Source organism: Trichogramma pretiosum, unplaced genomic scaffold (assembly GCF_000599845.2).
Source record: "Trichogramma pretiosum strain Unisexual culture from Peru unplaced genomic scaffold, Tpre_2.0 scaffold3, whole genome shotgun sequence".
In the NCBI taxonomy this organism is placed as follows: Eukaryota; Metazoa; Arthropoda; class Insecta; order Hymenoptera; family Trichogrammatidae; genus Trichogramma; species Trichogramma pretiosum.
In genome coordinates, this window is record NW_019641698.1 from 5522872 (window position 1) to 5536029 (window position 13158).

General features: G+C 42.9%; 1 protein-coding gene across 2 annotated transcripts; it reads left to right on the plus strand.

Annotated features, from left to right (window-relative positions):
* Window positions 1–1018: 1018 nt before the first annotated feature.
* LOC106650843 (zinc finger protein Elbow) lies at window positions 1019–11593 on the plus strand. Of its 2 annotated transcripts, none has more exons than XM_023462414.1 (2): window positions 1019–1198; window positions 9276–11593. In XM_023462414.1, the coding sequence occupies exons 1-2, from the start codon at window positions 1169–1171 to the stop codon at window positions 10800–10802; spliced, it is 1557 nt and encodes a 518-aa protein (XP_023318182.1). In that variant the 5' UTR covers window positions 1019–1168; the 3' UTR covers window positions 10803–11593. The 2 variants fall into 2 exon arrangements, with proteins under 2 accessions (XP_023318182.1, XP_014224556.1); XM_014369070.2 differs by having other exon boundaries at window positions 1020–1593.
* The last annotated feature ends 1565 nt before the right edge of the window (window positions 11594–13158 follow it).

A 13158-nucleotide genomic window follows, 5' to 3' on the forward strand; every position in this document is an offset into this window, starting at 1 on the left:
GCAGAGCAGCCCGCATGCTTATCAATTTAGAGAAATTACTGCGCTCGCGGCTCGGCCAACCTTGCTGCTGCACACTGCGCGCTGTAATGGAATTTTCAATTAAGCTCAATTTATCTACGTCATATGTGTGCATTTATGATTATTTGGTCTATTGTTGCATCGTTGCCAGTCTTCTCGCTGACAGCTCGATTCATGAGCGATATTTAAATTTTGACGTATCTGACTTGGCCTAGCCTCGCATAATAGCGCAGCGTGTATATTAGATGGATATTGCAATCTGATACTTTTTATCTGAAATGCAAAGAAGTCTGACTCCATTGTTAGGTGGGGTAAACAGTTCAATTTACATTTCTCTATCGTATACAATGTATCCAAAACCAAATATTCAATCACGAGAGGTTTTATTGGTATTTTTATTATAATATCAATATTGAAGCTTCGAAAAATGATTATAAAAAATATGGAACTTTGTGGAAAAGTAAGACGTCGCAACTGCCAGGATGCACATCAAGCGATCGAGTTCCAAGCTCTATATTTGCGGTCGAATAAAATAATTTCCAGCTGACTGTAAAGCTTAGGCCATAAACTCTGGCTTGACTCAATCTATGCTGGCAGACAGTAGTCGTTGTCGTCGCTGTACACAGACGCTCGATAGATGGGCTCGAGGAGTTTTATATGTGCATCGTTTGTATATATACGACGCGAATGTGTATACAAGCTCCGGTATATGACGCTCGCAGTGCTGCTAGTGTACGAATGGAAAGTGGCAAGTTATCGAGTTGGACCACACCAGGGCGCCAGCGTCGAGCAGGCAGAGAGAGAAGGCTAGCCGCCGAAGCCGCCGCTACTGCTGCTTCATCCGCAGGGGGTGGGAGACCCTCTCTGTCCTGGTCTATCGCTCGCTCGCTGGCGCGCATGGACTCGTGTGCCGAGAAACAGCAGCAGCAGCTCGAGCTCGAGGGGAAGTGGAACAAGCTCGGCACACACACAAGCGAGAGACGACAATTGCTCGCGCCGAGTCGTGCACAAGTTCGCGCGAACGAGGCCGCCAGTATCGCTTCGGAGTCCGTCCGTTTAACATCGCTCGCCACATATCGATTGTTGACGTTTTTGATCCCTCCCTCAGTTGTGTTGATTATTGTTGTGGTGCTTTAAAACGAGTCGTTTGATGGATCCGCAAGATTGGTGTGATAACCAGGTAGAGCTACACATTGTGGTGCCGTTACCTGCATCGTTTTGAATATCTTCCCCGTGTACGAGGGGTGTAATCTTCAATCAATTTTAAAAAAGTAGTGAGGTGTTGAAAATCCGATCGTACCGTGTGTGCTGGTCGATCGTTATGTGCAGTTGAGTCCCGAGATCCCGTGCTAGAGAAGCAGGATCTCGTCGACGAGAAATAAAAAATAAAAGAAAATAAGTATAAAATAGCGTGCAGTTTTTGTTGTCGATACGATATCGACAAATCAGTCGACAATTGTGGCAGGCGAACAGCAATTACGAGAGCAGCAGCACCAGCAAGCTGTCAGTGCGATGCTGACGTCTAGCGCGAACCAGTACCTCCGTCCGGAGTACCTGACGCCTCTGCACACTACGGTGAGGATTCGTATAATTCTTTGCGAGTGCAGCATCAGCATCTCTCGCGGGATGAGATGTTGTGCCGTGGCTATACGTATGTTGTGTGCCGGGCACAGATCGCGAAAAGCTTATACATGTGCCCCATACATAAAACCGACTCTATACACATGTATATTATATACGAGCGATATATTTATGACCTGCGAGTCGCGCGGCCCATTCGTTATCGGCCCTGCTGTATGTATATGCCATATATGCGCCGCCGTCCGTGTGATAAATTGCGCCCCGACGGCCGAAATTGGAGCTCGACTTTATGCCTCTCTCTCTCCTCTATGCTTCGTTCGCGCATATAATACATCCTACTCACGCACGGATACAAACGCGCATTATACACGGCGCGCCTCTTTCGCCGTGCGCGCTGCTGACTTCTCGAAAGTTGTTTATGACTTCGCGGAGGCCTGCCTTTACATATGCGTGCGTGTGATGCATCACTTTTAGCGCGCCCAGCATATATGTATGCGTTGTTACTTCTGCCGCGCCGCTGACTGTGCCATGCCTACTATACTTTTTAGGACATTTTATCGAGCGTTTGGAAGAAATTGTAAATGTCGTGCCGTGGCTTTTATAGTACACATCAGAAGCGTAATAAAGCGCCGCGCATCATTCGTAGATTCGTATATAGTTTCTCGAGAAGAAAATTAAACATAAATAAATGAAAGGGGAGCAATAATGCGAAAGAATGAATGCAAGGAGAAAAAGCATCGAATTGTTGCGTAATGAGATCGTTAAAGTTAACAACTGTTCATCAGTGCAAAGAGCCGCGAAGTTATACGTTCAGTTTCTTTTCCTTCTTTTTTTTTATATTCTCCTCGCTCCTTGGCTCGCGAAATATTTTTCAAATTACTCGCATTTTCACCGCGTTGAGCGAGAGGTTTTTGCGTTTAGCCATGCACTAGCGCTCGACTCGAGGCAATTACGTTGTTAAACAATTATATCATTCGAATGAAATAAGTGCGCTGCTCGTGCAATTATCGCAAATACACAGTTGGGGAGATGCGCGTAGTACGTATGCACACACACACACACACACACACACACACACACACACACACACACAAACACATGCGCTCATAAGTACGAGCACGCGTGCATACGGTATATACATAAACTTGTGTATGCGCGAGAGTGGCCGAATAACGACTAAACGTGCTTTCTCACGAGCGAGAAAAACTACTTTGGAAAAACATCGCTTTCAACGGCTTGCGAATTTGCATTCGACAGGAGCGCGCAATGCTTCTTGTGCCTCGATGTGAGCGAGGTATACATGTGTAGCAGTTGTGTCTTGGCAGCACAAGTACACGACTGTCGCGTTTCCGTCCAGTTGTCTCTGACAATGGCACATCGCAAACGAGACTAGACTGAATTCGGAGCAACGAGTAATCGTATACATACAGTTGCACACACACACACACACACACACACACACACACACACACACACACACACACACACACACACACACACACANACACACACACACACACACACTTAGTCACTGACACATGGGCTGACGCGCGGAAGCGGATCTATTTTTGCGATTAACAATAGTAAGACTCTCTTGCTAATATACGCTTCGCTTCGATCGTAACATAAATCACCGGCGCAAACAATGACGCGGCCATTTGAGCCGACGTTCTTAGATTCTAGAGAGAAAAATGAATTCGCGCAAATTGTGTGCACCTATGTTGTATGGTAGACGTATGCGTATTGCATCGCAGCCGAGTCAAAGAGGCTGATTCAGTCGACGATAAAGATGATGTATAATACGTGAGTGGCCCCCACTCGAGGGGCAATACATAATTATCGCACGTAGATCGCGTAACTTTGATGCAACTGCAATTTATGAATGACAGTGCGCCTCTCGAGCGTCTATGTAATAGTCAATATGTTGCTGCCGCGTGATGTGTGTGCTGCAAGTACTCGCGAAGAGTAGTAGTACGAGCAAAAAAGAACAAAAAAACTTTCGCGAAAGTTTCGCGACGAACATTTCGTACATCGTACATCACTTTTATATAGATCAAATGCGCGCGTGATATATTTATTGTGTATGCGCATCGCGCCTAGATATATAACGCCAAGTGATGCAGCGCGTGCTTATTCATCCTGTGACTGGCGCGTCAGGGTATCGGGAGATAATCTAAGGTATATCATTTCATAGAGACGTAAAAGTTTTTTCATCGATTTTAATGTTACGCGTCGAGCTACATACACGAATACGCGCACACACACACACACATAAACGCGGTACCCGTCCGTCGATCCGTACGCGTGTATATATACGCACGCGCGAGTGCAAGTTTTATATTACGTTAGTGTTTGGCACGGCGATAAGCTTGGATTTATTGCTGGAAACTCAACTTTCTGTAAATAATATTTCGTTCGGGCTTGGTAAGATTTATAGTCACGATATATAGACGCGAGCGCGCGCAGCTGGAAGGAATAACTCACACTCTCGAGCGCGGCTACATCTATATACACGTTGTAATGAGTTTTCGTATACACACACACACTAGCCAAAGGCGCTCTCGATTTTCGATTAAGGCGGCCGCCGCACACAAGCCCTCGTGTGTATAGCTCGCGCCGCAAGCTCGCGCTCCATTGGAGCTTGATTAATTGCGATAAACAATGAATTGTTTCCGTTTGCGATCGGGCCAAAGCCGCCCAGCGCGGCACGGCGCAATTTATTTCATTCGTGTAAGTATTTCACAAGCGTTTACGAATCTTTTCGGGGCCGCTGCCGCGACCAGCAGCGATCGCCGAGTCTATTTTGCACTCTTTATAAGCGCTTAATTAATCCAATTTGTTGGCGTCTCGCTCGTTAAACGCGCGGAAATTCGAGTCTCTGGCAACGAGCTTTTTAAACGAATTTACGATACTTTTGGTATATATAACCGCGCGTATCTGCTGCTACGCGCGACTCGAGCTTTCAGCACGAGTCTAACAAACGCTCATTATTGTTAAGTGTAGATAATTACAAAAGCCAATTCTACTAACTCATATTCATGAGTTTTTGACTCAGCAGCAGTGAAACGACGAGGGTATAATATTGCGTTTCTCGAGCGAGCATCAAACGAGCGTACAAATAAATTATCCTTTGTTATTTCAATTTTTCCATCGTCGATAGTTAAAAGCCCGACGGGAGGAGCGTTTATTTAAAGATTAAAAACACGACGATTTCAACACAATAAATTATGAAGATTCAAATTATGCAGTCAAAGAGCGGAAGACAAACGACGGCGATGTTGTATGTATATATTCGCGCACAGGCAATAGCAGCTCGGCAAAGATAAATATATTCGCATCTATCTTACACGGTCACGTGTAAGAAATAAATCTTTCGAATCGTTAGTCTCTCACTCGGTGCACGCATGTGTCTACGCGATATGTATGAGAGTACAGCTTCGCAAATATATGTAACAATGTTGAAGCTTTTTGCCGCTTGATATTTGATAACATTGAGTTTTTACTTTTTTATTGAATCTATTTTTCTCTGTACTGGCTCCTCGTAAATCGATCGACTTATCATTCACCGACTGCCTCCTCGACAATTTATTTGAATAATTATTAAATGTATATCACGCAAATGTCTTGATGGTAATTTCGGAAAAAAAACATTTTTCATCCAATAAATAAGTATATGTTACACTTACTCAAATACACGCGCACAAGCATGTGTATATCGCTATCGTAAATTTTTTGCATTTTTGTGTAAGAAAGAGTGATAAATCGTTGCTGTCGACTTAATGGCACTCGTTTTTACGCGAACTATTTTTCGAGCGTTATTTACATAAGCTAAAATTGCCGAGTATGCAAAAATAACGTTTGTACTTCTCGGCCGTTTGTCTATCCTTCTCTTTCTCTTTCGAGGCAGTTTTATTGAAATTTAGACGTAAACGTTTAGCTGTGATAATATGCGCAAGAATCTCAGCCGTTGATTAATGATTACAGTTCCTTTCGATTTCGATGTCGTTCTCGCTCGTCCAATTGCGCCTCGATACGAGACATAAATTTTCTACTCGGGGGCTCAATTTTTATACTTTTCACAATTAATGGCTATATCGTAAGTGCTAAAATTAAACGTGGCGAAACGTAACAGGTTTTTTCAAAGCCTATAAAGCATTTATAATAAATTTCGAAACTCGCGAAATAAATTACAATTTTATTCCGGTAGCAGTTCGACAAGACACATAAAATAAATACCCAAGTCGTAAACATGAAAACCGGTATACACAAGGCGTCTCTTTCTTTCATTCAAAAAAAAAAAAAAAAACGCAATCGATGAGCTATATTAACTCGACTCGAGCTTTGAGTGGTATATACCTATCCATCAGTATGATAAATTCGCCTCTAAAACGTCGCTTTGACTCCTATATAGCTAGCATATAGCTGGGTAAGAATTTAATCAATAAAAGCTGACACACGCATATACACGAGGAAGCGCAAAGTCAAGATTATATTCCGAAATTTCCGATTTTATTTAAGTGCGCATATATACATCTATATAAAAGCGAATAAACGCCCGATCCGTAGAAATGAATTTAAATCCACCCACGCGTGAAATCCGCAGTAATCCCGTAATCGAGTTAAATTTCATCGCTCGGCAGACTTCATTGCACTACTATAATACGGGTTATGAATAGCAAAAAAGTCGAATGTAATTATTCGGGACTGTGTTTCGAGTGAGATAAGAATCCGCGTAGGCTGGTAGCCCATTGGCTGCGTATTATATTGCACGCAAGGAACACGCTATACAGTGCAGATAAAGCGAATTCATTTCTCTGCCCGCGCCCGTTAAAACCGTTTTGTCCGGCTTGAGGGAGATATAATTAGCACTAAATTTTCACGGCTTCTCGAGCTCGACTTTTGCTCTCGACTATGCGTTCCGCTACTTGCACGATAGTACCGCGAAGTAAATCGAATTCTCGAACAAATTCACGCTTTGTTATTTTCTACCGTTGCGTATTTTTATCGGTGCGCGTGTGAGTCGAGCATTAAAATCGATACTGCTTCGTGGCAAACAAATGTTAATGGTCAATAAACGTCTTACAAACGCACGCTTTGTAAATGTTTAAATCCAATTATTGCAATTCGCGAGTGCCCAATCGATTCAATTTTGTATTCAACTCAACGTAAGAATATTAAAACTAATGCGTCACGAGCAGTGCTGACCTGCGAGTATAAAAGAACAGATTACCAGTCGAAAATTACCACGATGTGAAAAAAATTGTTGCGCGCTCGCAATCTCGAAGCAGGTTGTAAACTCGACTGCAATTACGAAGATATCAAGCTCTTGGTAATAGTTTGAAAAAGATAAACAGTCGTTAGGTGGCAATCTCAACGTCGACATGCATCAAAGTGACAATTGAATAATATAAACGTTGCCTTGACACTAACAGCACAAAACACACACACGCGCACACAACGTATGCATAACATATATCTCGTAAACTTATCAGTGGCCGTAATTTTCTGCAACGACGAGCATCGTTCACATCGACGCAGTGTGACGTTGTCGTCGTCGTCGTCGTCGCCGCCGTCGCATACATACACTGAGAAAAAAAATTCATTGATTCAATGAAACGTTTAATTGAATACAATCTATGAAATAATTCATTCATTCAACAAAATATTTAATTGTTTTTACCAAAGTTTCATGAAAACAATTAAATATTTTGCTGAATGAAATAAAAAAAGATTATTTCAATGAAATTATTTCATAGATTGTATTCAATTAAACGTTTCATTGAATCAATGAATTTTTTTTCTCAGTGTATACACTCAATGATGATCGTTGCGCGCTTGGCCTGATCGTTGTAAACTCTCTCACACGTATGCATACATATGATACAGACACATTGGATAAGCAATTACCGGCTCTCTCGTTGCGGCATATAAAATCTTTCGGAATACATAACTCGTGATCTTAATATATAACTCGCACGATACGCAATTGCACTGGGCTCGCAATGCAGGAGCACGTCAGGAGGAAGAGGGGGGTCGACGTAATATAGATATATTATGAACGAGCTCGCGTTGTTACCCCGGAGTTCTTGATCGATCGCCAGCAAGAGCTTAAATTATCTGGACTACTTTGACACTCGTACGTGCCAAGCCGTAGTGACATTAATTCATTAGGATTGGCCCGATCTGCTAACTCGCTCGCTCGAGCGCCCCGAGTATGTATGTATGCATCATATGCACGTATATACACTCGCGTGTCTCTGCCTGTACAACGTAAATGTATGCGTGCGAATGTGAATGTATTATATACATCGCGTATATACGAGAGGTGTACGGCATAGAACGAATAACGCGTATGTACGTGTGTATATGCGGCATGTAGGCTACTCTATCGGAGGCGACGAGCGAAGCCGGTACTCGACACTTCCATTCCTCGCTTCGCTCGTGCAAGTAAAGCCCGTGTGCCTCGCAAAGCAACATCTGTATAAACACATTTGTGTAGCTTGGCTTGCGCGCACTCGCACATACACACATACACATGTAACGTCATTCTGCTATGCCGCTGCAGTGTATGCCGGCGATGGCGTAACGTATACGCGCGAAACACAACTACATATATGCACTCCCTCTCTATCTATCTTTCTCTCTCTCTCTCTTCATGCTTTACTTGCTTTAGTTTATTATTATGGGATTGTCTCGGTTTGCCGATTGGGTAAACGTTTTCTCGATGTTTATGCACCTTGGATGTGCGGACAAAGGCGCGCACGCGCATCATGCATTATGTACAAACGTTCAACAAAGATGAGTGCTAAAACCATTCAAAACTCGCACAAGCACAACATGCGCATTTTTTTCTTTAAACCCAAGCCACTATAAATATATTAGAAGTTTGTTATTCAAATGCGAGTACGACGCGAAACTACTGCAGGAGTGCTACGCGCTGCAGTATACAAGCACGTACAAAAACTATCGCGAGCTCCGGGAGCGGTGCATAATGCAGTATTGCGTCCACGCGGCAAGGGCTAATACATATTTCAAAAACTGACGTTTATAAACTAAGAATAATGTTTCGAGCACACACCTATTTTTTTATATTATAAAATCCGATGTTATGCGCGACTTTTTGATACTTGGTATTCCATAACCGGCCACCCCCGCTCGCTCGTCTATTGGACCATTACACTCGCAGCTTTCTGCTGCCACCTCGGCCCTCAAGTTGCCATCATGTTACTTTTCCGCGGCAGAGACACTCGACGTGTCTGCTGTTGCTCCAGAGCTCGAGATGTCCAACTGACGACGATTAAGTTTGCGTTATATATCGCGGCGGCACATATAGCACGCGCGCGGATGTGACTCGACGAGCTGTGACGCGAGAAACTTTTCCGCTTACGCGCTTCCATGTCATGCCGTGCCATACCATGCCGCATGCGATGTGTTATAGCCCGAAGCGATCCTCCTGGACACGCTGCCGCCGGTGATTTATGCGACTAGCGCGTGCGTGCGTGCATCGTCGTCGTCTCCGTGTCCAGCCCGTTTTTTCTTAACTTCACGCCCGTAGCAGAGTCCCATGTGCCGCTTCTTCCATTTATATCATTTAGATCTTTAGATATTATAAGCTTTGATTGAAGTTTTTTTGTTGCAACGTCACTTGAACGAACTTGTTTTTTTTTCTGTTTCAGTTGGATTCGAAGAAGAGTCCACTAGCGCTGCTGGCGCAAACTTGTAGCCAAATAGGTGTTGATCCACCGACGAGCAAGTCTTTGGGGTCACATGACAAGCCAAGCAAATCCAACAAATCTTCCACAGACTCGTCGAATCGGGAAAAATCATCACCCTCGAGTCACAACAACAACAATACAACCACGGGGTTGTCTTCGATGATGCCCGGAGAAGGTTCAAAAATGAACAGCAGCTTTAAACCCTACGAATCGTGCGTCATGAAGGAAAAGTCAGCCAGTCCGGAGCAACCACGCATACCCTCGGCACATTCGAATTCGGGAAGCAATTCTCGATCGAGAACACCGGGAAACAGTGGCAATGGGAAACGTTGCTCGAGTAATCAGAGTGCCTCGTCGAGCGGTGGCAGAGCAACTACGCCACAGAGCCGAAAGAGCACGACTCCCAGTAATGAAACGACAACCAGAGAATCGCCCAACACCAGGCAACAATCCGGACACGACGCCATCATTACGTCCGCCAGTAGTCCATCTCTTCAGGTCAAACCGGCCTTCAGTCTGGCCCACGTCGATCCGCTCGGTTCTTTCAGACCAATGAATCTGATCGCCTCGACTTCGGCGGGTGGTGCGACAACCACCACCACTCCAGCCAGTTACCATGGCTTGGCGTTTCCACCTCAGCTGTCGCACTTGGATCCGGTCACTGCCAGTTCCATCATGTCGCAGCATCACGCCGCGGCTGCTGCGGCAGCCATGAAAGGGAGTTTGGGTCACCATCCGTATCTGAGTTACGCACGAATGAAGACTCCAACGGGTGGCGAGACGCTGGTACCGGTTTGCCGAGATCCTTATTGCACAGGTTGCCAATTGAGCAGTCACATGATGGGTGGCGCGACTCCAGCGCCTAACCCTGCCAACGGTACCAAAGCTCCACCGACCAGTCAAGCCACCGGAAGCAACGGAACAAGTTGTCCAGCTGGATGCGCGCAGTGCGATCACAAACCACAACAAATGAGCGCCGCGGCGAGCGCTGCCGCAGCTGCATCGGGCCCATACGCCGCTTATCACGCGCAACTGGTGGCTCTGGCTACGGCTTCGCAAATGCCCTACATCTGCAACTGGATCTCCAGCGACGCGGCCTACTGCGGCAAGAGATTCGCCAATCCAGATGAATTCGTCCAGCATTTCAGAACTCACACCGGTGGTGCGCCATCGCCAGGCGAGCCCAGTGCCAGTGCCGCGGCTACGACCGCTGCGGCCTTGTCTCTTTTGAGCCCACCCGGATTGGCTCCGGGACATCCCCTTTTGTCCAGAACGTATCCAACGCCACCGCTGAGCCCACTGACCGCGGCTAGATATCATCCTTACGGCAAACCGCCCTATGGACACCCAGGAATATCGGCACTTGGCCTGCCTCTCCCACCGCCTCACGGATTGCCGACGGCGGCCGGTTTACCACCTTATTTCTCACCCTACGCTTCTCTGTACGCCGGCACGAGATTGGGCGCCGCTTCAGGCATGCATCCTTAGATTGTCAACGGCAGCGGCGGCGGCGACGATGCACCTGCGTCCAAGAATACCATTTAGTATATGGTCGTTGGAAGCTTGTGCATCAACACGCGCAGGCCAAGTATGTCTGCGCGTAAAAGAACCCATTTGACCGCATTTCGCGATGACGGTTCTTTGACTGTGATTCTTGATTTTCGACTTTAACCATACTAATTTCGTAGAAAACGCGATGACTTGACGATGATAATGAGAAAACAAAACGTGATACCGAGGTCATTCGTAAAAATGAATCAATGCTGTTTGCATTGAAAATTCATGTATGTTCTATAACGTATTCGTAGTCTCATCCTTTGTAAAACAATGTCGAATTTTGTTTTTCGTTATTTAAGAAATAGGTGTACACTTAACTAATTAATTCAATGTTAAAAATGCTTGGATAATCCAAAACCTGTTTTAAGATTACATCTTATTAGACTGACCATTTTGTTAATCTGAATGTTTATAATTATTTATAAAATAATTGACCATTGAACGTTAATAATTGGTTGCTTTTATAGAAAAAAATTATTTAATTTATCGACGAATTATTTTTATTCTATAATAAATCTGAAAGTAATCGTGGTCGCTTAATAAAATACTTATTTTGAATTAATTGTAAATTAAGCGTTTAATATGCCACAGAGCCGCTAACGTTCCTCAAAGCTGTAGAAATTAGTTTGTGTGCATCCCAGCCTCGTCTACGTGTGAATCGCTAACAACAGCGTACTATCAAAGCAAACGCTAATTCTCATCTTGGCTGAGCAAATTTAATATGAAAAGCTTTTAAAAATTTGTTTGCTTGTACAAGTTTTTAATTCAAGGTAACACATAACCTAAGCTTATTTGTGAAACCCGATGAAGAAGTTAGCGTTTGCTTCGTCAACTTTCCATCAGTGCCACTGACCCAGACAGATGTTCACAACGCCATTTTAATTTTTACTCCCGGTGATTGATGAAATTTCACCAATACTCTTGGAAAAATATTGTATATTTGTTTATAGATAAGTCGTGTATGATATAATTATATGAAAGCTTAAGCGTGAAAGATGAGTCTGACGTATGAGAGGGAATGAAACAACTAAAATTAATTGAAAGATATCTGCGGGTGAATAAAAAATTTACTGCGGGACAAAAGTGCTAACGATAAAAAAAATGAATTATAAATATATAAATATATATATATAAATACTATGAAAATATAAACAATTTTGTCGTCTATTTTTGCGTAACCAAAGTTCTTTATATAATATATAATATATTCGATGGATATTATCGTTACGTGTACACACGGTCGGTATACCCTGTTATAAGATTAAGTTTAAAAGCGAAACAAAAATAATTGTAACCTTATGCGAGAGAAAATCATAAAGATGCGAAGAAAAAAAATTTGTAATATAATTCACCCATTATCAATGAGTTCATAAGCTCAGTAGTATACCTGAGGATAAGTTTCAATATTATCATGATTAACGACGTTACAGGAAAGGATAAAAATTATGTAATTAAATTCGACTGAATAGTATTCATGTCATTTGTACTCTTTATGTCATTGTCATCTGTCATCAATTTAATCAGACATTATTTTCGCACGACTATTTTAATGGTAACTTGTATTACTTGAGCCTTCATTCGATACTTTGCATGTGCTGTCAACACGAGTCTCGTGTTTACCATCAATAATTGGATTCTCAATGTTAATAGTACATTCCGCAAGAGACGCAGCGCGAAAATTGTAAAACTTCTCAAGGTTATCGAGTGAAAAGTTGAATAGATCGTCGAAAGTATTGTGCGCGCTCATCGTTACGAATAAAATAGTTTATAATGTAATTAGTTTTGTTTCGAAAGAAAGCCAATAATTATCATTGGCTATATTGTTTCATTTTGTAATGCGATGTACATTGTTAATTTTAATTGTCAAATAATTAAGATCGATGGAATAAAATCTTGAAATACATCAAATTGTTTCACATTAAAACATGCCAACTTCTTTTAACGACCCTTCTACCTTCAACATTATTGTAGCTGTGACTTATCGACGTAATGATCCGTATTTAACAAGCAACAGTAATTTATTATAACTTGTTTAAAAAGTTCAGTATTTCCATTAAAAATCAGAAACTGATAAAAAAAACAAGTAATTCAATTTCTATAAATCAAGCGTTTCATCGCTTGACCCAGGCAATTTACTCAAGTATCAATAACGTCATTCGTCTTTTGTGTTATTTTTGAATAAAAAAATAAAAATACCCGCATGATTCGATCGTTATAATAAATCGATGATAGCCCACATGATGTAAGGTAAACATTAAATATAATATTTATCCCACATATCATTTCA

What these genes read in the sequence shown, in the direction of transcription:
- LOC106650843 (XM_014369070.2), top strand. Translation starts at nt 1,531, where the DNA reads ATGCTGACGTCTAGCGCGAACCAGTACCTCCGTCCGGAGTACCTGACG. An exon ending in TGACGCCTCTGCACACTACG is followed by an intron (nt 1,594 to 9,275) that starts GTGAGGATTCGT and finishes TTTCTGTTTCAG; the next exon opens with TTGGATTCGAAGAAGAGTCC.